This window comes from Bombus affinis, chromosome 16, assembly GCF_024516045.1.
Source record: "Bombus affinis isolate iyBomAffi1 chromosome 16, iyBomAffi1.2, whole genome shotgun sequence".
Classification (NCBI taxonomy): domain Eukaryota; kingdom Metazoa; phylum Arthropoda; class Insecta; order Hymenoptera; family Apidae; genus Bombus; species Bombus affinis.
Genome location: NC_066359.1, coordinates 7,364,545 through 7,390,178, shown reverse-complemented (window position 1 = coordinate 7,390,178; position 25,634 = coordinate 7,364,545). Strand labels below are relative to the sequence as shown.

At 36.0% G+C, this 25,634-nt stretch overlaps 1 protein-coding gene across 3 annotated transcripts in view; it reads right to left on the bottom strand.

Annotated features, from left to right (window-relative positions):
• The window catches only part of LOC126925340 (cAMP-specific 3',5'-cyclic phosphodiesterase-like), a 120,602-nt gene extending 105,451 nt beyond the window's left edge, over positions 1-15,151 (bottom strand). Inside the window, exons 1-2 of one of the 3 annotated variants that reach the window (XM_050740764.1) lie at positions 14,756-15,151; positions 2,479-3,045 (exon numbers count right to left, since the gene is read on the bottom strand). In XM_050740764.1, the coding sequence (XP_050596721.1) occupies positions 2,479-2,702 (224 nt within the window). In that variant the 5' untranslated portion in view covers positions 2,703-3,045; positions 14,756-15,151. Of the gene's footprint in view, positions 1-2,478; positions 3,127-14,755 lie in introns of those variants that run through there. The other 2 variants (XM_050740765.1, XM_050740766.1) reach the window with 2 other exon arrangements.
• Between the last annotated feature and the right edge of the window lie 10,483 nt (positions 15,152-25,634).

The following is a 25,634-nucleotide window of genomic DNA, read 5'->3' as shown; positions in this document are numbered from 1 at the left end:
CTTTCCCTCCGTGAAATTACCCATCCATCAATTTTGAATCTATTTTCTCACCAGCGACTTGCATTCTCCCTCTTCGAATCTGAATTCGAAGAAACACTGTAACTTTGGAATATCAAAATATCGTTCGAAATAACATTCGAACTATTATTCGAACTCAACTTGTTATCAAAATAATGTTCAGAATAATTGCCACGGGAATAATATGCAAAATAATTGTCGATGAAATAACGTTTAAAATAATCGCCATCAAATAGTTGGAGTAATTGCAAAATACTAAGCAAACATATAATATGTTGGTCCGAGTATCGCAAATTTGTATACTTTGATTCTCCAATTTTCACAAAACTCCTTCTTCCAATTCTAATTCTAATTCTTCGTTTAGCGATTTTATTTCAATCTACCAATCGCAACAACAATTACAAAGTAATAAATTAATCTACTCTATTCTCGTCCATACAAAAGCCTTTACAAAATTTCGTCCTCATTTCAGTTTGAAATTCCATAATTTTATATTAATTTGTTCTCATTTTCTGTCGTCTTTTTGTATTTGTGAACGTTACAGAACGCCGTGTTGCGTACTTTCCAAAGTATTAAAAAAATGGAAAATTCTTGAAACTCGGCAAAGTCCACCAGTTATGTGTTAAAAACCGATCAGAAATCGCGAGAAGTTGAAAAGGTCGGGGTGAAAGCTCGTTATCGATCACGAGAGGGGCTGGCGTGCCGTGCGGTTGTTAAGGGTGTTTATCACCTACACGCTCTTCAGGGTCGCCAGATTTGTGTCAAGAACTCGTTCCTGCACTGGCGAAACCCGTGGAAAAACTCGTCGAACAGAACGTAAAACAGAGGAAGAATTCACGTGAGAAGTCTTCGTCGAGGCCACTACGTTCCAATATAGCGTCAACTGCTGCCTCTTCCTTCAAATCCCCATTTTGACTTCTCTTATTATTGTTCCACGGTGATTGATCGATCAAATGGATCTTTAATTTCTCGTTTCTTCGAACGATACAATTTTTCCCAGTTTCCTACTACCGTCCGGTTATAGATGACTCTAAGAATTTCGAGTATAGTTTACTCCGATATTCCAATAATTCAATAATTCCGATATCGAGTAGTCTAGCCATAAGTTACAGCCAAGAGAATATTTCACGTATCTCGTTTATTTGATGTATTTGTCGGAAATAATTGAACGCATTGTGCTCGGTAATAGGAAAGAAATTTGTACAATCAGCAATTGTATAATCACAATCTCGTGCAATCAGAAGTTGCATAACCAGAACTTTGTATAATTAAAAGTTGTATAATGACGAGAAAAAGAAGAGAAGAAGACAGTCGACCAATCAGCGGACACAGGTGGCGGACCGCTTAATCGCATGTCACTAGGAAAATCAAAATATGGTATTTCTGCTAGAGGCAATAATCCTGATGATCCTTGCACAACTTTACGCGAGCAGTCCATTGGAAATAAGCCGGGGCCTACCTAGTAACCCTTTAAGATTATATCCAACGAAGTATATTAAATCCGATTCACTTACTGGCCTTAATGCTAATGCTAATGCTAATGCTAATGTAATCGATGCACAAGCTCGGTGGCGCTTACCTGCCACACGATGCGAGTCCATTAGAATCTAGACGAGAGCTGTTGCTTTGCACGAGATAAGAGGATGAAATATTGATATTTTAATTTTTATCAATTAATTCCTCCTGTATATTTACACTTTAATCGCACGTTAATGCGTAGGGTTTTTCTTTAGACAATGAGATCTAAAGAATCAAGTGGCAGAACTCTGTTAATAAAATTATTATTCTGTGTAATACGTATTCTATAATTTCAAAATTCAAATAGATGTGTCTGGTCAAAAGGTGGTTTTGAAAAACATAATTTTTAATTATTTTACAAATAGATATCGACTTCGCGTATGTCGTCTGAAATTGTACAAACTGTTATATCCCTGGTTTCTTTATACGGTTCTCTTACTTAATATAAATATAGATAAACTACTTTTCTGCTACCTGGCAGCATTGACCTGATTTAAGCAATGGTTATAGATACGCTTTTTTAACTCTGAATACTTTTGTCAAGCTTTGTATATTTTCAAATAATTTCTGATATTTTAAACATCTTATCTACCAATATTTAACTAGCTCGTCTTCTTTTTATCAACATCTAAAATATTTTTCATTATTCTAATATTCTAACCCTTCTATATTAATAGTAATAGTATTAGTTACATAATACAGTATCAATGAATATTAGATTCACTTATTCTAATATTTCCAATATTTTATTATTTAATCGGCTCATCCTCTCTTATTAACATCCAATATATTTTTTCACTATCTAAATTCTAACATTCTAATCTTTCAGAATACCAGATTCATCTATTCGAATGTCTCAAATATTCAATTAATATTTGATCGCTTTATCATTTTTCATCGGCATTTCCGCGATCGTCAACCACATCCGACAAATCCACTCACCTCTTCTTACGATCGACGTAGTATCGACGCGAATGTCGCCGAAGACGATATCTACGCTTGTCAACATACGATGTAAGGCCAATAATCGCCGGTTCTTTCGAATCACGTCTCGAATCACAGTCGCGGTTATCCTTCACAGTCGAATCTCTTCGCGAGTCTTCCTTCGGATCCTCCTGTTCCTGCGACCTGACCATCATCCACACGAAGAAGAAGAAGACGATCATCGTGTTCGATCATTGCCCCCGTTCAAGTTCGTCTATCAAACACATCGATCGTTCACCGTCTCTATTTCACCTTTCACGATCACTTTTCAATTTCATTATCTTCACCATCACCTGCACTCTTTTCTCTCAGCAATTTCTCCCGGCTTTATTTCATATTTTTATTATCACGATATTTATCTTGTAAGTTTGGTAATTTTATGCCAGCGAGTTTTCGAAGTTCGTCGACGTATTGATCGATCGTTAACGATCGATTACTACGATCCAGGGTGGATAGTTGCTTTTGGGTTCTTCGTAATTGAAATTCAATTTTGGAAGAGGTTCGAGCAAGATCGATGCAAGTTTTCTGTCGCGAAAAATTGAAATTGTTTATGGTTATAGTGGATCGTTGGATGAATTGTTTGTTTTAACTTTGGTTCGTCGAGTATGGAAGCTTTGGAAATGGAATTTTCATTAGCGAAAGATAGAAATTGAGAAATATCGTGGAGGATCTAGCAACGCTTTTGAAAATTTCCTAATCTCTGTTTCAACGATGAATTTTTATTTTCTTATTTCTCACGACAAAAGTGTTTGTTTCTAATTCGATCTCCGCCGCTGTAATCTACGAAAGATGATGATTTCATTTTTCGGATTTCTCCGAGGTCGAGGTATACGGATATTATTAAAATTAATTTATAAATTCAGAGATGCACAGAGCCATAAAATATTTCTTCCCCGTTATTGTTAAAGATGAAGCGTTTTATAGTATTATCGACCTTGTATGTGAAATTCATCGGAATAGAAGACCGAATATTACAACTCACGATTTCCCTCTCACGTTTGCCTTCGACAAACACATGTCGAGCTATTTCCTCTCTCCGGACCGAAAGTTAACATCCTTTCGTGCGATTCTTCATGACAAATGTTTGCTCTGAAACATCTCTGTCCGTTTCACGAAAACACACAAAAATTCTTCCTCCATCGAATATATCTATCAATAATGCATATTTGATGATCTGGAAAATTTCTTCGGTCCTCGCGATTTTAAGACCAAATCTAATTCTTCGTCCAGAAAATCCGCAATACGAGCGCTGCGTATTTCTATAAAATTCATTTCACAGAGTCTTGCTCAGTCCCCATTAAGGCCGCACGAATTATTATAATTAATGCAGAACGTTGATTGTTACGTAACCGGGAATAAGGTGTCTCCAATTAAGAGGAAAAGGTCCACGCTAGGAAAATATATTTTCCAAATAATCGACTAACACGATGCAATCGTCTCGTCGAGAGAACAGTCTCGCCGGAATTTGCAAATTTTAATGAACTTTTATGACGAGGACGATCCTGTCGAGTGTGCTTCAACGAAATTCGTGCAACTAAAAAACCATTCTCTCACCATGTGCTTTTTCGCGTTACATTTCACCTCGTAATATTATTTCATCTATCGCTGATGTATTTAATCGTCGTTCCAGTGAGATTCAAGCGTTAGATGAAAATTTCATTCGTATCGTAACGCGCGTTAAAAGGAAGGGCAGAGTGATTTTAAAATTTACGAAAACCTGACCATGAATTTAAATTACGTATACTCTTTTTTCTCTAAATTAGAGATGCGAAGCGATTCATAGAGGAAATTCAACTTTGATCATTTTTTAAGCCAAATCTTCCATCTATTTTAATTCCTGAACTCTTTCATCGAAAACTGATCGAAATATCGAAATGCAAGCAATTGTTTTAAAATGGGAAATAATTTGAACAATCCCGTGGCTTCGATTCTACTTTGCCTAAATGGTTCGAGAAAAGAGATACGAATGAAATAAAGACTACTTGATAACGCGATCCATTTACTCGTCGGATTTAGAACAAGAGCTGTTCGATATGATTCAAGAACAATATTTATTGTTTGATATCTGACGACAGCGAGGGAAACGCGTGTCCGCGTTTTTCATTCTCTTCATTGAAAAACCGCAGGAAACCGCGAAGGACACGTGCTTATGGTTGTCGATTCTCTACCTATGTACTTTCATATGTACCTATATACTCCGTGTCTACGTTGAAACGTCTGGCAAGGTAATCTTTTGTTCTGTAGCAAGATAGTAGGATAGTGGAAAGAAAACAGAATAGAGAAAAGTAGGAACGGGGATGGAGTAGTAAAATAAAATACTAAAACAGTAAAATAAAGTACATCGCGGCAAAATATAACACCGAAGAACACAGTGGACAAAATACTAGAGAATATAATATAGTACTCGTGTAATAAATTAATATACAGCGATGTGCAATAATTTGGGAGTAGTATAACGTCACACTATAGTATTATGCCGTCGTACAATAGAATACAATAGCTGTACACACTGAATGCAACTACGAAACTTGCATCACGATGATCCAATAATAATTATCAGCAAGATAGCGTACGCGTATATTTGTGTACATTTCACGCAACAAATAAAAGTTTATGAATTTATTATTTAACGATAATAGCAACGGCGATTAAATTTACAAATTCTAAAAATATTAGATAGCGCAAGTTCGATCGAACTATCGTAAGATCACGAATCACCATGAACCTCGATCTGACGGATGAATGATTTGACCAGTCGAGGCGTTCATGTAGGATATAAGCTGATTCCTGTATATTGGCCTGCACAATAGGAATGTCACCGTCCGTGACATTTCTGCCGTGCTATTATTAACAAGACACCTACAAAGAAGCATCAGACACCCTCTGCGGAGTCGATTACGCGCTTAGAGACGCCTCCTGAACGATTCTTGGTCCTTTCGGATCGAAATCTCCACAAAGAAGATAACAGAACAGGAAATAATCCTTCTAAACGGACTGATATTTTCAGGAAAGTATGTGCTGATAATTAGAAAAACGATGTAAATGTAAAACTTGAAGCAGTTGACTTTTTAATTTATTTTATATTTTATCAATCTACGTCACAATGATATGCAACGAATTTTGACATGAAAAATATTTCACTCGAGTGAGACACTTTCCCGTAGTCACTGGCACGTTATATCGGATTATTTTGGTAATTGCAAAATTCCATGAAACTTGACGTTCAAGAAACGAGACATTTATAAAGACGACCAATAGCGTCTCTCTAATCTACAGACATTTTCTGATTTACTATTTTATATTTTCGGCGAAATTGGGTTCTTTTCTTTTTTTCCAGTTCTAAAATTCCACAAAATGTAGGCCTGGAGAAGCTCGAAAATGTTCGCAAAGAGCAACGATATCCAGGAAACAAACAATAGCGCCTCTCAGATTAATCTCGTATTTTCAGAAAAATAAGCTAATTTTTTTTTCTTTCTAATAATTTATAAAATTCCACGAAATGTACATGTCTGCAAATGTATGGATCACAGAGGAGGGAAAACATAAAATAAGAGAAAAACAGAATTCATACGGTGTAGACGACGCCGATGCACTGTGAAGAAACGACAGTCTCTGCAACGTATGGAGGTTATCGCTGAGGGATTAAGGAGTACGACGAGAACGATTCTTGCGGCACTGCTGTCTATAATTTTTATTTTTTTTTTTATTTGGGAGTAATTTACAATCAATTCTCATTGAGAATTATAAATAAATTATTCGTATGATTATCGTATGTTTGATTCTAGCTGAATCTAACGTTCAAATCTAAAGGGTAATGTCTTTTTAGCCTGCGGATCTGATCTGTCGGGTCAAGTAATTGAGTAACTAGCAAATTTTGGTGATTGTTAATTCTTACGTTATATCTATTACCGAATTTGGATATTTCTTCGCAGTTAACAATGAACTGACTCAAATCAACGGTTGCCGACAGCAGGTGGTTACACGGCGAGGTGCGGTCTACCACAGAAACGCCAGAAACTGCGTACGACTCTTAAATCCGCGAACCGTTACGATTCATAAAGAAAAACGAATTACAAGAATTACAATGTAGAAAGAAATCGCATCCTTGCGAAGAACGCGATACGACTGGGAAAAGTACGTTTTTCACGGTGGAAGCGGAGAACTGTTTTTGAACGTAATTAAATCGGATTTACGAACGAGAAGAATGAAAACAAGTTCGAATGTTCTTTTTGTTTCGTTTTTAGTTCTCATGTCTGGAAAACCAGCCTTTCAGTCGTCACGCAACTAATAATAATTAAAATAATAATAATAATAATACGTAGGATACAGCACAGTGCTGCACGTAAATAAACAAAAGCGTCAAAATTGTTTTCTACCGAGTAAACTATCGAGAGATAATAAATAAGATTTTCACGAGACTCTAATTGGTGGAGGAATGTATCTGCAACATTTTTATATCGATAATCCTTCCTCGTAACGGTGCGAGATTATTATTCTTATTGTTTATTTTATTTCAAACTGTTTTGTTAAAGCCGGCTATCGACGACTTAGTCAGTTAATAATCTTTTGTTGGAACGAGATCAATGCGAGTATGTATTTAAGATTATCGTCGACGTTACGCTTTTTCCTGTCTGCGTTGTACATAGGGCGCTTTACGACTATGCGAGGCAGTGTGGGTGATTGATAGTATCACGTTGCAGATGTCACGTTTTCAATGATATTTTCCAGTGTGTACATTATTGTACGTGTGTGTCAATTAAGCGTGTCTTCTTCATCTTATCCAGACTATTGCGGTTCGTTCTTTACGATTGAACTCTCGATTTATCTTCAGATCGTAAAAGCTACGGGTCAACATATATAGCGAATTTATATCGTAATTTTGTCATAATACGTTCCAGTCGTGTTCGTGTATTGCTTCGATATTTTTTACAATGTCAAACGATGCGTCGCACATGGAACACTGATTTGGTTCTTCTGGGGATACGATTTTTAAAGTTAGATCGGTCAGTTCATTTTTCTCTTTTTTTTCTTTTGCAAGGGATTCAAGCTAGCGACAATTTTTTCACCGGAATAATTTATCGTACGGAAGAAAGAGACCACGTGATCTAATCGACTGTTGACAACTGGACTGTGAATTTTTCTGCGTTTAATAGCACATTTAAAATTCCAAACAGCACGAGAAACCCAACGTACGGTACGGTACAGCCTACCTTATCCGAATATAATATTTCCCAGCAACGGGTGCCTTTTTTCGTTTCAAATATTCCATCGTGTATACATCGTACACGGTGTGTTCTTTTTTTCACTCGAACGAGTGAATTCTGAAATTCTAACAGCGTTCTAGCTATCGAAACAAAATATCGTAAGTGCGACAGGATTAGGGAAAATACGCGATGTTGGGAAAGCCACGAGGATGGCGGACGGATTAGAAACCAAGAACGTGATATTGAAAGTTATCTAAAGCACGTAGATTGCTCAGATGCTGGCAACAGTGGAGAAACCGTACATATACTGATGCAATGCAATGGTTTCGTCGCGACAAAGGCGATAATAACGACGATTTTATACAAATGGAAACAGCAAACGAAAATGGCAACGGAGAGGTGGTTCCTCGTGTCCAAGCATTCGCGCCAATGGAAAAAGGTCGTCGATGGTTCAAAGTACGAAAGGAACGTAACTCTATGTTGTTACTTACGTTGAGAAAATGATTACAGTTTAGCGGAAAAATTCTTCTAAATGGGAAACTAGCGTAGAAAGATAGGAACCTGAAGACGGGACCAATTGAAACGCTTTAATTTACACGAAAATTGTGGCAAAAGAAGTTTGAACGTACATGGAAGATGTTCGCTGTAATACAGACTGGATGAAAGAGATCGAAGTTGCCTAATACTCTTGTCAAGTAATAAATCGAATGAAAAGGACGCGCACAACTCGGCGACCTTGGGTGGGCATAAAAATGTATCAACGACAGAAGTTGCGGCCAACTAATAAAGCCATTGATCAGCTTAAGTAAGAACATCAAATAGGCGGCAGTTCTCCTTGATTCAAAAGTACGCGTATTAATTTTATTCGTGATTGGAATATAATGGAGATTCGTAAGGGCAATTTTCTGACCCAGTTTTACCATCGCGGGATTATATTGACCCAATGTGATATTTGTCAACGTCATGTATCGTTGATCAATCAAAAATCATTGTATTTACATTGCATCTGTGCAGAATAAACACTGTTCATTTATGTTTCGTTTTTAATTTATTCGTACCTACGATTTATCGAAAAATAATAAGTAAAAAGCTACTGATTACTATTCCTATATAGTTTTTCAATAAAGCCATCATTAGAATTGGAAATATCGCATTATGTATGCAGAGAATCACACACGAAAGTGCTACGAAAACGAGGAGCATACCAAGTGAATCCAAAACGACCCATTACAGGACTGCGCCTCGGTAGTCCGAGGATTAAAGGGTGCAAATCTGAGAAAGCCACGCTCAACTTTCTCGATTAACTGTTTGCACGTGATTTGATGGGAAGATCGAACGACAGACGCATATTCCATGCATCGCGAGAGAGCAGTGTAGTATCTTCGTGGCTCGCGCGTTTTTAATTACAAATTATATAAATTTAATTTAAAAATTCCTCCATTCATCTTAGACCGTATCTATTTGAACAAACGCGACTGTTCCACTGTCCGAAAATTCCTTTATTCGAACAGTTTTGTCTTTCTATTAGTTCTAATAAAGAATGTACTTGGCGTAGTATTCAGTGGATGAAATAAATTTCAATTTGTTTCGTTAGGCTCGCAAAAAGACGATAGTACATCGGTAACCTACTTATTTTCTAATTATTCCTCGAAATGAAACGCATCCCGAGAGAATCTTTCAGAGCATCTTGAAGAACAGAGGATATCAATCTTCCACTTGTAAATTCACGATGAAACTCTTCGATTCTTGTTCTGCACACAATTCAATAGGTTTCGTCCAATTGTCGTCGATCAATCGTGGACGATTAAATCGCGTGCACGGGGCCGCGGGTTCTTTTAAATTAGCCTCGGCATTCGGCGAAGATTCTTTGTTCTAGGCTTAAACGAACCGTGACTCGATCGCTAAATATTGACCGTAAGTATCCGGTGCAAGCGTAATCGCATGACGTCATCCTTTTTGCCGGAGAGTTTTCCACGCTGGATATCTCAGACAGAGTATTAATATTTGTGAAGCACTCGCCCGCGGCTTTAATTTTTCCGGTTTTTCCTCCGAGACACGGATATAGAAATTTGCGATTTTGAAGGCTTTCAGTTGCACGCAAGTGTAGAACCGCGAGTTCTATTATCGAAAATCAAACAGAAATAATACGTTGCCTTCTACGAGCTTTCTATTATTCCGATAAGTTCGAATCAATTCTCTCCATTCCACCGAACTATTACGAATAATCCCGAAAGTAAATAACTAAACCAGAGTAAATACGAATAACAGAGCAAATAACAAAATACAAATATCTACGAGAGACATCTAAAATGTTAAAAATATCGTCAAACCGACGTATCTGTAATATCAAAAAAAAAAAAAGAATCTCTGTAAATCCAACAGCATTTTTCATCTAACCCAGCACAGTACGTCAAATGTCGTACGTCGCAAGACGCAACTAACATTCCTCTCTGCGAGCTCATACAAAATTCATACCCCTCCCTATCGATTTCTTCAGCAACTCGCACATTTCGCTTCGACCCGTGCAAACTCCCCCTATGATTTGCTTAAAAAGGCAGTCGCGTAGCTGGAGTGCATCATCGGTGCACCTTCCAACCCACTGCAACCACCGAATATGAAGCCCTTCATTCTAAATTCGCGTGCAGAGAGCGAGAAACGGTGGTCAACTGCGACAGGGATTTTTCAATGGGTCCCTCGATATTCCCGGCGATCGATGGAATCCATTACGAGAATTGGAATTCCACGCTCAACAAGTACCCGGGTGAAAACGGGTTGTCTAGCGTGGAACACTGGAATCGTGCGTGGGTTATCGATTTCAGGGGTTGCTGGATCGATCTAGTTTCAGTGGCTCTCTCTCTCTCTCTCTCTCTTTCTCTCTTTGCAAGGATAGATAACGAAGAGAAGAACTGGGACGATGGGAAAAAAGAACGAAAATGGTAGGTTTTTAAGAGACTTGCAGGAGACAGTAAAAGGGTGTGGATTTAACTCTGTTACGATTCTTGAATTTTTATATTTCAATTTTACTCGACTTTTTGCAAATAGAAACCGTTTCAGCGAACACAGATAATCGAAGCGGAAAATCATTCGTACTAACGCAGACTTGTCTTTCGTATTTCATAAAAATTGCCACGATGATTTGTTTAATAAGCTGCAGAAATATAATTGAGCCGAAAATGTTGGAAAGAATAATTTCATACCCAAGGAAGATGTAATTAAAATTGCAAGATCTCGGTAAAACAAGAATCGTCATTTCGTCATCAATGGTAGCTAACGGTGTAAGCGGCTGAATTTTCAATGAACTTAACGAGCGTTTGATAAAACGACCAGGCTCGTGGCCACGACCTTCCTCTCTCGTTCACGTGAACCACACTCAAGCAAAATTAACGTCGGGCTGATAAACATCCGATCAAGCCGCGAACTGTTTATATGGTTGCAAATTTACGAGCAGAAACGAGGGCTCGTCGAATCGCGATCCAGTTTCATGGAACATTTTCACGGAAACGTTAACGAGAGAGAGACGAATGTTCTCAATAATTGATGTTTTCATTGAAAATATACACAAAAGAATTTGTTATTTTCATTTAGTTTGCTAAGACGATCTCGAGTCTGGTATACCGTGATTTACATCTTTCGTTTCAAATTTTGTCCATTGTTTGAAATAACGAATACTGAAATGCCTCGTTAAAGTATAGATAAAAGATCCTTTTTCTAATCTTTTTTCAGTTTAACAACGTAGAGCGATTTTACGCGCTTTGAATTTCAATTAAAAATCTCCGCCGCTTTTTCTATTTTATTTTACACAGCCTCGATATATCGTTGTTCATTGAAACAATGAATCGCGGAATCGTTGTTTTGGTATTTCTATATTGGCAAAGTGATTTCATATGTTTCGAATTCTAGTCGAAATGTTATTCGCCCTTCTGTATTATTTTTTATATAAACTGGTCCTTGCATTTGCAGCTGATCCGATCGGATCATTTTTAGCGAATGCGATCTCCGATAATTCGACGTACGACAAGTTATTGTCCAATGACAATCGGAAGGTTAGTTACGAAGTTGTAAAAATCAAATATTCGCGATATTTTGTGTTTCGACCCGGAAATGAACAAAAGGTTTCTTTGTTTCAATTTGCTTGGCTCTGTGAAGTGAGGTCGCGTGTTTAAAATCGTCCATTTTTATTGATCAGGTATTTTTTACTTATTCCGTTGTACGCAATAAAAAATATTTGAAGAAATAATAAATAATGTCTAGTAACGTATCCTCTTTGTTTGTAATCGTTCTAACAGCAATGCACAGCGAAAAAAGGAAATATTTCCGAGTCACGTGAGATATCAGCGTTGAGAAAATCGTTAATTATCGCATTAAAATTTCATTATTGCGCTAGACGTGAATTTTAATTCTCCGACGATAACGCATTAACTATTTTCCATATCTGTCTAGTCAGAATGAAAAATGAATGATATTTATTATAATCGGGAAAAACGAACCAACGAATATATTTGTAGAAGAGAACAATGAAATCGATTCTAACGAGTCTTAGTGTATGGTAATAAATTATCAGAGCGAAAGTAAACGTCAGTATTACGTCAGAGCACAAAGAATTTTTTGTTACAATCTCGTTTACGACGACTGGTCATCATCACGTTACGCAATGTATACTTGTTTCACTAATTGAACAGAAACTCGATATTCGACTCACATAACTGACTCGATACACATTTTCATATCATAGTGTTTATCTATCACTTTTTAAATCTTATTGATTAGTTACTGAAGATTTTTGAATCGTTAATTTATAATATCTTCTAATTAATTAGCGAAGATATTCACAGGATCTGTCTCTTTTTCGCACGTTTCAATTTAGCGGAAGAAAATTTTATTTAATATAGAATTGCCGACTTAGTTTGACAAATTGGGACAATTGAAATAAAATAAAAACTCTCGAAGGTGCGGATTGTGACGTGTAAATTATTAAAAGAAGAATCCAACGTCAGAAAATCTATGTGGGCAAAGAGCTCAAAATTTAGTTTAGAAAACCCATACAGAAACAAAGAATTTCGAAAATATTCACAGCTCTTAAAGAAGAAGCATTTCCACTTGAAGATGAGAATAATAGGAAAACGATTGAAGTAAATTAAAAACGAATTTCGAAGATATGCGCAATCTAAGAGAAACGGTCTCAATTGCGTTTCCAAAATCTTCGAAAAATAACCAAAATCGATTTCGAAGGTCCAAAAAGGAATCCGAAAAATATCGACAACGTGTATAAACAATTAAATGAAACGGTACGTTGAGAGGGAAACCTGGTAAAGACGAAGATCAGTCGAGTCCTTATTTAAAAATTGTAAAGGACACGAAAATTTGGAAAAGTAAAATTTACAGTTAAGAGAATTGCAACTTGTGTGTCAATAGACAAAGGACAGCGCGCGAGTGAACAATTGGAATGGGTAGAGAACGGAAATGGCGAGAACACGTTTCACGACCGCACCAACACGTGAATCGAGGCGAACTAAGCGCATACGACACGCGTTCATGATCACGCGACGCTAGGCGCCGCGACGCAACCTCCGGCGCAAGCACACGCGCCTCTTGTTGCACGCCTCGACGCCGGAAACCAAGCTTATCTTTCTGCTCTCGACTTTCTACGATTCCACCGACGACCGTTCTACTTTGCAGCAATCGATCGTTGCAATTTTTCAGTCTTTCTTTCGATCTCTTACGCTATCGTCGAAATTGTTAATTAAAAAGTACGATGACGTGCTTTGAATCGGAATTAGTTTGCTTATTATTTGTGTGTGTGTGTGTAGTTTTGAGCGAATTAATTAATAACTGGACTATGGAGATTTATGCAAATGTACGTTTTTATGAACACGTGGCTAAAGGAAGGTTTGTTTAATCTATTAAATATCATTTAATTATTTCCCAAAGTATCGAATATTATTTAATTATTCTATAACGTAACAAGTATTATACAATTATTTTCTAATCTATCGAATGTTTACCAGCATCGCCTTTCGCTATAATTTTTATTACTTTCTAGTTATTTTGCATATTTTTCAGGATTATATTATCCATCGCATCGTATTGTAAAATTTGGAGAATTTTGAAAATCGATTAAGTAATATACCTGTTACGATAAGTTCAATTAAATGTTCCTCGGTATTTCTCAATTTCCGATAAGACTTTCTGTTTCTATATCCTCTTTCCTTTATTTTATCTCGATAATATTAATGGCAAGTTTCGTGAAGGTTTAACGATCATTTTCACCAATACTCGGATATCTCGAATTAATTTGACGTTACGTGGGTCGTTTGGTAAAATGGTCACGAGGGTTATTAACAAAATGCGTTATTATTATAACGAAGGGATATGAACATTTACGACGATATTAAATCGTCTCCGTTTGTCCATTATGTTAATAATGAATAATAAGTAACGATGCCAATAAAAACTTTATGTGCGTTATAATTATGTTTTGATAAAAACTGGAAATCAAATATTTATATAGAGATGGAAAATCGATAAATATAATTTGCATTGGATTTATTATTAATTTCTTCTTCAATGAACATTTAAAATATATAACCGTGTACTTTGCTAATGACCCATTAATTTAACGTCCCTTTAATTTTTAAAAATTCCGTATCGAATCGAAGTATTCGAAAAATCGGAAATATTTAGTAAAATGGAAAATTTGGACGTACTATGATTATAATTGTCATATTTTTGTTACTTTTACAACATTTCTTACGATTATCCTTATTATTATCTTTTTGGTTAGTTTTATAACTACAAAGTTCTACAAATAATAATCTTCGCCTTTTTTCTAATCTAAAGTGAAGATTAAATTCATCAACTAATTCTAAGATTTATTGTCTTCGCCATTATTGTTAATATTCTAGCAAATTAACCTCGTTCATAACCACAAAAATTTCTAGTGATGGCAAGTAGCCATTCCTTTCTTTCGAATCTGGCAATAAGATGAAGGTTAGGTTCCAAAATTTCCACTCAGTTGAGAAATTCGATATTACCTCGATTATTCGTTTCAACCATAACTTCCAACATATTCATAAAGTCTCCTCGAAAAACAATTATTCACCACAGTCATTCGTCACAACACTACTGTCATTGTTCGAGGTATTTTTATTTCACTGCGCTCACTCCACTCGTAGAATCTACTTTTCCACCTCGAATGAAACGACAATCTCAAACAATCTAAAACTTCCGCGAACATAATCATCAAAAAAGTTACCGGAACATGATATTCATTTTATATTCGCGCGATAACTGTTGCACTCTGAATATGCACGAGGAAAACGCTAATCGCAAGCGAGATGGACTTTAGCAAGAAGATGCGTGTTCACGTTTGGATGATCGTAATTGACGGTCGCTCGATTTCGAAACGAAAGTAGATCAATCTGCATTATGACTTACGAGTTACGAGGCACTGTCGACGCGAGGACGAGGACAAACTAAGAGGTGGCTCGGAGCGAAACTGTCGAGAATTTGTCAGCGAGAGTGAGAAGGAAAGAAATCGATTGTCTTGCGATATCTTCGCGCGCTTTAAATGCGAGGCACCAGGCCCGTATCTGCCGATCGAAGCGCCCTGATCTTTCCAAAGATTCGTTTCTAATTTTCTAATATTACTTTTCTTCTTATATTTATTTATCTTTATATATATGCTCATTGTTTTATTATTTTATAATGTTTTTGGTATAATTACCTTTTAGACTGTTATCGCAATTATTATCAAGCGTTAATAATTAACGATGTTTATACACAATTAATAGAATTTTGTCTCGATAAGATTTTGATGAATTCCAGAATTTAAACAAAATACGATGTATATTTGTATACACATTAAATTGAAATTATCATAGTTAAACATCTTCCTACCATTAACGTCGTCGATTATCTATTCATGGCCACCTATCGATTTTTAAATATCTTTAGAACACGCCAATGATACAAATTTCTCCGTAAAATCGTATTTTTACGTTTCGTGTCACGATAGAATAAAAGAATCAAGAATTTCAAAAATACTTCTGTTTCTCTCCTTCCAATTATCCTCTACACTATGTCACCAACGATACTCTCGATTTATTACTTTCCATTTTACCATTTGTATTTTATTATATCAAATTTCTATTTGTATTTGTATTTGTATCAAAGAAGTGCGTTTTAACGATATCGTATGTCAAATGATCTTTCAATAGAAATACATTTTATTCGAATATTTAATAAAAGCAGGCCGTGAATTGGTGTCCAAAGCAAGCAACATTTTTAATTACATATTCCCGAGTAAAGAGCACGGTTTTTCGTACGCGAATCAACGAGCCAAGGTAGTTGGTTCGCCGCGTGTTGCACAAAACCGATTCTTTTTTCGTAACCAGTCACACGATATCTCGTGTGTGTGCAAATCAGATTTGATCGTGGTCGACGATAGTTTGGCAAACATAGTTTGGCGTACGAGCGCTTGTTCAGTTCGTATTACTCGAGGAAAACGAATTCTACGTTTTCCTTCTCTTCTAGTCTGTTCCAATCAGAGACGTAAGAAACATCGTATACCATCTGGACGGAAATTTGAAAAACTGAAAATGTCGATATTCGGAAGATGGAGAAATTTGGAAAATTTTGATGATTTGGAAATATAGAAATTCGAATGTTTCCTTCTTTAAATCCGTAAGAGGTCCACAGTGGCATCTGGTCTCAAATAACTGATACTGAAAATTTGTCCTCACCATTACCGCTGCTTACGTAAACTCGAAATGACCACGTGGAAGGAACTGCGCCGGTACTTAATGCAACCATAATAACGACTTACCTGAAACAAAGAATGAATCACATGATTAATACCTCGTTTCATGAATAAACATTAATGAGTCACAACAGCGCAATAGCGGCTATACGAATGTTAGCAAAAATTCGAATCGAATTTCATATTTATCGACAATATCGATAAAACAGAAAAAGAGGATTTCCAAGATAAGGGTGATAATAGGGTAAAACAGAAAATTTAACATAGATCAAACAGATCCACGTTAAGTGATTAACAAATTGTCTTATTACCTATTGCGCTGTTAAATTTATGTCACGTGTACAATATATTGCATGCAACGAGCAAACACATCGTCCGCTAGTGATCATACAAGTCATAAAACATGAATCGAGAGTCTTAAATACCGATTAAATCCTATAATTGAAATAATAATTTCTGCTAATCTTTGAAATACATCGAAATGACTGGAATGACTATTTTAGCGACCAAAGGGACAGAGTAATAATAGAAAGTCATGCAAGCAATGCAGCAAGCATCAAGCAACGCAATGTGTCACTTCGAAAAACGTTACAGGTCGCGGATTGTATTTTCAACAAAAGGTCCCTTTTTATGAAATATTCATGCGTGGACATAAATAAGCAGAGGGACGATTTATTCGTACGAAATGTTACGTTCATTATACATACAAGCTTTACATCACGAATTATCATCGTCTTACTATTTTATTGCACGTCATCGTATATGCTTATCACTGGCGCCTTATTCTACATGTATACGTATACACGTACGCTACCGTTCAAAAGCTCAATTAGACGTAAATACGTATGTCTATACAATACATGTGAAAGAATATTATTAAAAAATAGATTTTCTTATTGGAAAAGATTATTACGAGCATTCGTAGCTATTTTGGAAGTCAAAATTGATAAATTGATATTATAATCGTGCTCTACATTTGAAGGTAATATCAATTGTAAATAATAACAATTGTAAAAATTAATTAAAATTACAATAGGAAATAAATTTAATTTTGTAATAGTGTAATAGTGTACATGTACATTGCCTACATGCATTAGACACGCATTATATACGTAGAGCGTGTTGAAGCAGCGTTTGAATAATAATATTTTAATGAAAGAAAATTGTGTCACACGATCAACGTCACAACAGCTAACCCTGTCTTCCATTTTTCATTGTACTAGTAATTTGGAGCGTTCCGCGTGATACAGTAGATAAATTGGTGTCACTTAATGGGCAAATCAATAGTTGTTAACGATTGGCGAGATCGTTCCCTTCCTTAACGGTATTTCTCGTGGAATCTTTGGTGAGTGGGATAGGATAAATATGCATTTAAGATGATTTTTGTTAAAAATAATCATTTCATTATAGGGCGAGATATTTTTCTATTGAAGAATGGATAAATATATTGCGAGGAAATTTAATGTTTATAGAAATTCATTATTGCAGAAATTCTCTATTATATAAGAATTTGCATGCAAAAGCAACTTATTTCTTAGCTTAGTTCTTATCGATATTAATAAATAAAACATTTTCTTCTTTCTAAACCCGATTGTCTGCTTTCGTTAGGAGAAAAGAAGCTACTATGAACTTGACGTGCAATTTCTAAAGAGAACCGCGTGTTATCGAATGAAGAGTACAATGGTGTCCCATAGTGATGGGGAGGTAGCGAATGAGGCAGCGCGACCTACATTTCGTCTGCACCCGAAGCGATAAATCAAAAGTTTTGCCTTCGAGACGATCACGTTTTTCTTTAACTTGCTTATAAATAAGGTGTCTGTACCAAGATAAGAGGGAAGAAACTTCTTTACTAGCGAAATATAAATAATAAAACTTCATAAATAGTTTGAGAAACTGTTCCAAGAAATTTTGCTATCCTAATGTCTTCCTGTAATAAGAATACTTAATTGATTCGATTAATGAACGAAGATTCAGTAAGACAGTAAAATGAAGATGTTTTAAAATGGGATCAAATAAGTTACAAAGAAAACGTTCATAAAAAGAACATCGTAAATGAAGCACTCTTTCGATAAAGAATGATTTTAAATATTACTATGAAGATAAAGTAGGAAACGGTGAAGTGTAGATAAAGAAGGTTTCTATAGTGAGATGTACCGTTTGAACATTTTAAAACCTTTTTCTGTAACAATTTTTAATAATCGAAGAAAAATAACATCAATAAACATTGAAATAACATTAACAGAGAACTCTTTAAGTTAATAAATTTAATAGTAGATCAAGCGAAACAAACAGCTTCTGTCAGGGCTGAAAAAATTCCTAGATTAACGACTGTTGACCATCGTCAATATCGTTATACAAGACAAACAGTAGCATTATAGATGGTAATCCATATAGATTGAAGAAAACGGTGTTAACACAGAATAAAGACTTCATGACGATAGTCTAATAAAAATCCTTAAATCAACATTCAATAAACGATCTGCACATAACAAACAACATCAATATCAAAACAACCTTAATCCACTTTATTATCGAAGCAACACGTCAGCTTAGCAAACACAAGATAATCTCGCGCCACCTACCAAAGCTCCCTACATTAACTCCCTACTAAACTTCTCGTTGACCAAATCGATTACAAAAGCGTGCTGGAAAAAAGATCTTTCGAAAATCCACTTTCAACTTCCAACTCCCTTAAGCAATTTTTCCACATCTACTCAGCAGATCCTAAGAATTATTTCAGCAGCCGAACTACTGTTATCAGAAGCTAGCGGCAACCAAAGTTCTCCTCATTCTAATATTTAAACCTCTTAACTAAATTTTCCACGTCTATCCCGAGATTTCCGCTATCATCCCAGCCACAAACAGCCACTGATGCCTATCTGGCTTTAACCTACCAGAAATTCATGAAGCGTATTTACAGTATTTACACTGCAACCAAAACCCACCTGCTTCTAATTCCTAAACCAACCTACTTAAGCTCCTCGCATCTACCAAAACAGCCCGAATAATCATCTTAACACCTCCTAATGACTGGCTAGTTTTAACTCATTCGCATTAGCGTGCCGTGACACGTTCCACTTTTCTGGACGTATATACGCCGGCCGGCCGCGCGTCACAGAACGAGCGAGATCGAGGCGAGCGAGGCTGACGATTGAAGAAAGAAAGGATGAAAGAAGGGGGGAAAAAGCGCGAGTCTCAGGGATCGGGGGTTAAGTGGTCGAAACAGAGCCACGGAGGGGCGGCTGCAGAGATTCCCTGATACGCACCTGGCCACGCGCATTTCAGGGCATCGGTGACGTCAAACCAGGGGGCTAGAGGTTGTTGATTACGTCACTGGCCCCAGCCAGCCTCCAACACCACGGCATCGATCAGTTCGACCAATGGTGGGGATAGAAGCTACGCTTGCAACAGTGGTGGGGGGTAGCGAGTCGAGGAAATATCAGTAATAGCCGACTCCCGCGGTCTATTAATTAAATTTTTGATTAGTCGACGATATTTCAGCATTCTCCCTACTCCCCTACTCTTCTCTCCCTCTCTTTGCGTTTCATCGTCTCGCTCCCTCCCACGATTTCTCGAGAGATGTGACGCGGGTTGCAGTTACCAGGCGAAATTAGATTTTTTCGGTAACGGGCAATTATCTCGCCTTAAGTCGCGCGGTGGGGATGCGATATTGATATTTGAGAACGTGAATTTTGTTGTAAAGAGTACGATTGCGTTTTAGGAAATTATTTTTAACCAGAGAATCTGGCTAATGTGCGTACAAAAGTTAGTTCGTATCTTAGGATGATATTATGCAAATATTTTTAATTAATTTATACCTTCGCGTGGTATGTTGATAAAAATTGAAATAAATATAATTCATAATTTAAATCAGTAATATATTTTCTATATCGTGGTACGATGTATCGGCAAAATCTACAAAATATTCTGAATGGAACTTTCTTTTCGAGGAAATCACGAAATCTCAGGAGATTTTTAAAACGTGCAAATAACATCGAAACGCACATTTTTTTCGCAAACGGAAATGTCGATCGAGAGTTTGCTCGCGAATGCTTGAATCCAAGTAGACAAGAAAGGAGAGTGGAGGGGAGTAAAAATTGAACAGAACTGTTCGAATCGACTCGAGTGGACCAGGAGATGCGAGACTCTTCCGCCAACAACGTTCCTTTTATCGACTTTTCTTCCTCCTATTTCGGTCTCCCATTACAGCTTTCGTTCGTAAAATTCGCGCGAAGCTCGGCTCAACTTTTGACAGGTCCTTCGCCGATACGATTGTTCGTTAGCCTTGCAAATCGTCCCAAACTTTGTATTATTATTATTTTTGTATTATAAAATTTCACATTCACGAATTGTTACCAGCGATACGATGTTCATACTTTCCGAACATAATGTTTTCTCATTGTCGTGGATTTTCGAAATCCCTAGAATTGTGTGAATTTTGAACACTTTGATATTCAGGCTTTTTCCATTAATTCAACTAACGGTATTAATAAAATTTAATGAGTTAGAAATCACAACATAACGATGCTACCAGTTTATTTTGTATCTTTCAAAGCGTTAGAAAATTCATTTCTCTAAGTAAATTTTTGATTTTATAAATTATAAGTCAGTTCATTTTACGTCTTTTTAACCTTCCAACGTCACTGTTTAAAAATAATATTCTGTATTTATGAAGATGTTTGGAGAATCATCCGGGTGTCTGACTTATATCGACTTATTCTACTGTCGCTCTCTTTAGCCAGGGATACTTGATTTAACAAAAAAGAATTCTATCGTTTCTATAATTGAGTCGAACGGGACATTTCTATGCGCGAAATGAAATGTTGTTAAATTTTTGATGAGAAGAATCCTGTTTAATGTATACAGCATAAATTCAAAAAGCATAAAAAAGTACTTGAGTAATGCCAGTAATATTTTAGCACCCTTTAGCGTGTTTATGGCAATGACATTTAATGTTTCAAAGATCGTGTCGTTTATCATCTTGTTTGCCATATATCTGAGGAAACGATTGCGAATAAAATTGCAGTCGATAAAGTGCATATTCAACGCTGCTTTTCTCTTCGCGTGTTAGATCGACAAAAAAAAAAACTCTGCTGAAATTACTCAGATCATTTTTCTTCATTTTCGTCGCCAACAAAAAAAACCAACAATGACACATTTAGAAATGCAAAGGTGATTTTAATATCGAGCCACGTATCGCAAAAAGTGGACAAAATTTCTATTCGATAAAAATAAACTTCCCTTTTTTCTTTCTTCGATGACTTGGATTTTCCATTGAAATGGTTCAACTTCTTAAATATTGTTTATTTTCTAGTAAATTAGTTTCGGGGGCACCCTATCAAGCGGATTATGCGAAAGAAAAATTCAAGAATGTTCCCGGTGTTCATTAATCCCGTTGCTTAATTAATTTTCGCCGCAAGCGTGTCAAGAGATAAACTCAACGCCCTACAAAAATTCCAAAAGAACGGCCAAGAAAAAGCTGTACGCCTTAAATCGCGCGTGACAATCGATCTTCTAGCCCTTCACCCTATTCATCCTCGAAAACATCAATTTCCGGTCGTGCGAGTCGCTCTTTTTCAATTTACATTTCAAAACATCGATCTTCTTCAAGATATTCCTCATATTTTACTAAAATTATTTATCCTGGAAAAATATGAATTTTGAGGGGGATTTTCATGATGTTTTTCTATGCCTTCGATTTGGTTTTTTTATCGAGGAGATATTTCGTTTGATTTGCAGCAAGATTTGGAAGATTTAGAAATTTGTCTTTGTTTTTGGATGAATTGGATTATTAAGAAAGTCGATATTTTTTTATAAATACTCAAAACATTTTGTTAAGAATTACTTAGAGCGAAAATGTGAATTGTCATTAAGGAACATTACCAAAATTTTCGTGTAATTGCTGCAAAAGGGAGATTTTGTTTCGAAATTTGAAAGAACGTGCTCCTTTCTTCCTTAGATTACACGTGAAAAGCCTAATTGTTAAGATTAATATCCGCGACGCTTGAACAATTGTATACTCAAAAAAACGAGTGAAATAAAATAATAGAAAATAAGAGAAAAATAACTTTCGTGGCATTTTCAAAAATCACAGAAAGCTAAATAAACGACAGAATATCGCATTATGTATCCTCGCGTTCGCCGTTAACTCTACCAATAAAACGACGAAGAATAATATCCAGACGGTGGTGGAAATCTGAGAAAGAAAGCAGTTTTCTAAAAATGACATCTTCACTGTTTTTCTTTCAACGAAAGTACGACGCACAGCTGAGATTAAATTCAATTAACGAGCATTCCTTCAGTTCCCTTTTCAAGATTCCAATTTCAGTAACTTTCTTCGAACAAGGATCTGAACGCGAGATCCACGATTTCTCATTTTCTTTCATAAACTGTAACAGTTACTCTCTCTCTCCCCCCCCCCCCCTCCCTCTCTTCAGTGCTGATGTTTCATTTTCACAACTTACAATCTCATTTCGTGCTTTCTTCTCGAGATTTACTTGGTCAGATTTTTTGGAACGCGAGTATTTTTCTTTTTTCCTTTTAACCACACGAGGAGATCCCAAATGGTGAAATAACAATTTTCACAAGTTTGCTGCTGGTTAATTAGAATTTTCTGCGATCTCGTTACGCACGATTGTTTGCAGCACTCCAATGGCGAGGTAGAAATTTTAATAATGAAAGTTTTAATGAAATATTTGTAAGTTAGTTTGGTAGAGGCCTAGTTTCTTTTTCATCCTAACTGAATCATTCAGATTGAAGGCGTTTTTAAACGATTAAATTCAAATTTGTTTCTCCATCGACATAAATTATTAATCGTTTTGTGAATGAAATACTTCGTGAGAGTCGATGGCGGAAAACGGAATGACAGATTTGTAACAATTGTATTTTCTTTCGACTACCAACAATTTCAATATCAACATACCCTTTTTATTCTTGTAAAACTTTTTCCATGAGAATTTATGATGATAGAAGTCCGGCACGATGTATTTCGATATTTTTGAAAATTATTTATAGGAACTTTGAAATTTTATTTCTAAAGAACCTATATACTTTTGTCATTAACAATTTATTGCCAATTTATACGCAACGTAGACTAAACGAAGTGCATATTTGAATAATAATTTAACCGACTATTTATCACCATAAAGAAAGAAACGAAAAATTATCCTGCAAAGTATTCAACAACATAAATTTTTGTATATAAGATATGTATAATATAAATATCCTATGAAATATTCCAAAGGGGAAGCAAATTAAAGAATAGTGATTTTTAAAAGATTGCAGACAACATTAGATTAAAGAAAAATAGAAACTATTTGTCGTGGATAAAATACTAATGTTTACAATATTTTATAAAAGTAAATCAACCAGTTGAAAATGAAAGAAAAATAGAATTATTTCTGTTATTTATTGCAGATCAGATATCAGAAGAATATTCTAATATCTAAATAAGAATGAAAGTGGGAATGTACGAGGGAAATAGTTGTCTGGCCGCGTACCGCCTCATTCTACTTTCCTTCTACTCGCTGGTTACAGAAAATGTCAAGGTCAACGAGAGAAATTAATAGTCTACGTACTTTTCATCTACGAGTTGAGAGCTACCACTGATTTATTTAGAATTTTTCTTTCGTTATTTTTCTTCTTTTCTTTTCTTTTTTTTTTTTTTTTCAATAGAACAAAGCGAATATCAAATTTTGAAGAAGTTGGCGAGATTTTCCGCGTTCGTAACACATTTCGCGGATTCAAAGGAGCGACGAGTGACTTTGCAACGTGAAAGCGCAAGCCAGCGAGTAATTTTTCTTCAAAGGAAACAAATTTCGAGGAAAGAATCGGAACAACTATTCTACTTTCTTTTCCATGCGATAGTTGGAAATTATAGTTTAAAGAAGAAGCTCAATTTATTATATTTAACGCGAGAAAAAATTCCTTGTCCTCGTTGAACGAGGTGGTACATTTTTGTTCGAAGAACAGAGTATTCTTTCATCTTTGATAACAAAAATTGCGCGCAGTATATTATTTTATATCAGATGATCACACATATTATGCATCGGAGTATACGATGTACTATTTTCGTAAGAATAATATTTACATAAGGAGAGAACATTTAAAATTCACTGAAGCCGAGGAAATAAATTTAGAAAAAGGCGAAAAATGGAGAGAAGCTGGACGATATATTTCTTGGAGATCGGAAATTGAGAGAATTGAATAAACGACATTCGTTCGCGGAATATACTGGCCTAGAATTCGCGGCGAAATTCCGAGAATTAAAGGACCATCGTGAAATAAGCAAAGCTCATGAACGATTCTGCTCACGAATATCGTGGCACTTCTCTGACGAGGCGTCACGACTCCAGGAAGTAATATTCCAGAGAATTTCGAGCAGCCACGGAGCAAGACAGCGAAGATGATCTGCACTTACGATCGTGAATTTGACCGTGAACGTGATCAATTTTTGCACGCCTTTTCGGGAACAGATCCCAGGAAATAGGCAAAGTTCAGGAACATGATAATTGACGATCCGATTCAGAGAGATTTTTCAGTAAAATTTTTCGAAACTTTGGAATGTTTTTATCGTTTAACGATTATACACGATCTTTCCAGTTTCGTTGATTTTATAGGAATTTTACTCGACATACGATTCACGTAACATTCCTCAAAAGAAAAAGGAGAAAAGATCGGAAGCCTAAGTCGATTCAAAGTTGAAAGAAAACACGTGTTAACAGGAGAAAGAGAAACAATTTGTCCACTGGATAACTTCATTTTTTTTACTACTTTGAGACCATCTCCGATTGAGCTTTACTCGTTTATCACTTTCGTGCATCTCTTGATGGAATTGTCGTGACATTCTCTAGAAAAAAACAAAGCAACAAGCTGTCACGAACTGACTGTAATTCATAATTCAGCGTCAACTAGCTTCGGATTCTAACTGTGTGAAAATGTTCAACGTGATAACTGTCAGCGATTAATCATCGCAGCAACAGGAAAAACGAAAATCAAAGTTTAGATAGATGCCTCAGATTTCTTTCGCTTTGAATATTTTTTATAAACATTGGTTACTCGGCCAAGCTTCATGGACCATAGATTTCTAAGAACCCATCTGCCTCGGCGAATATTCATAAAATACCTAAGCTTAACGAACAGACGAAAAGAAT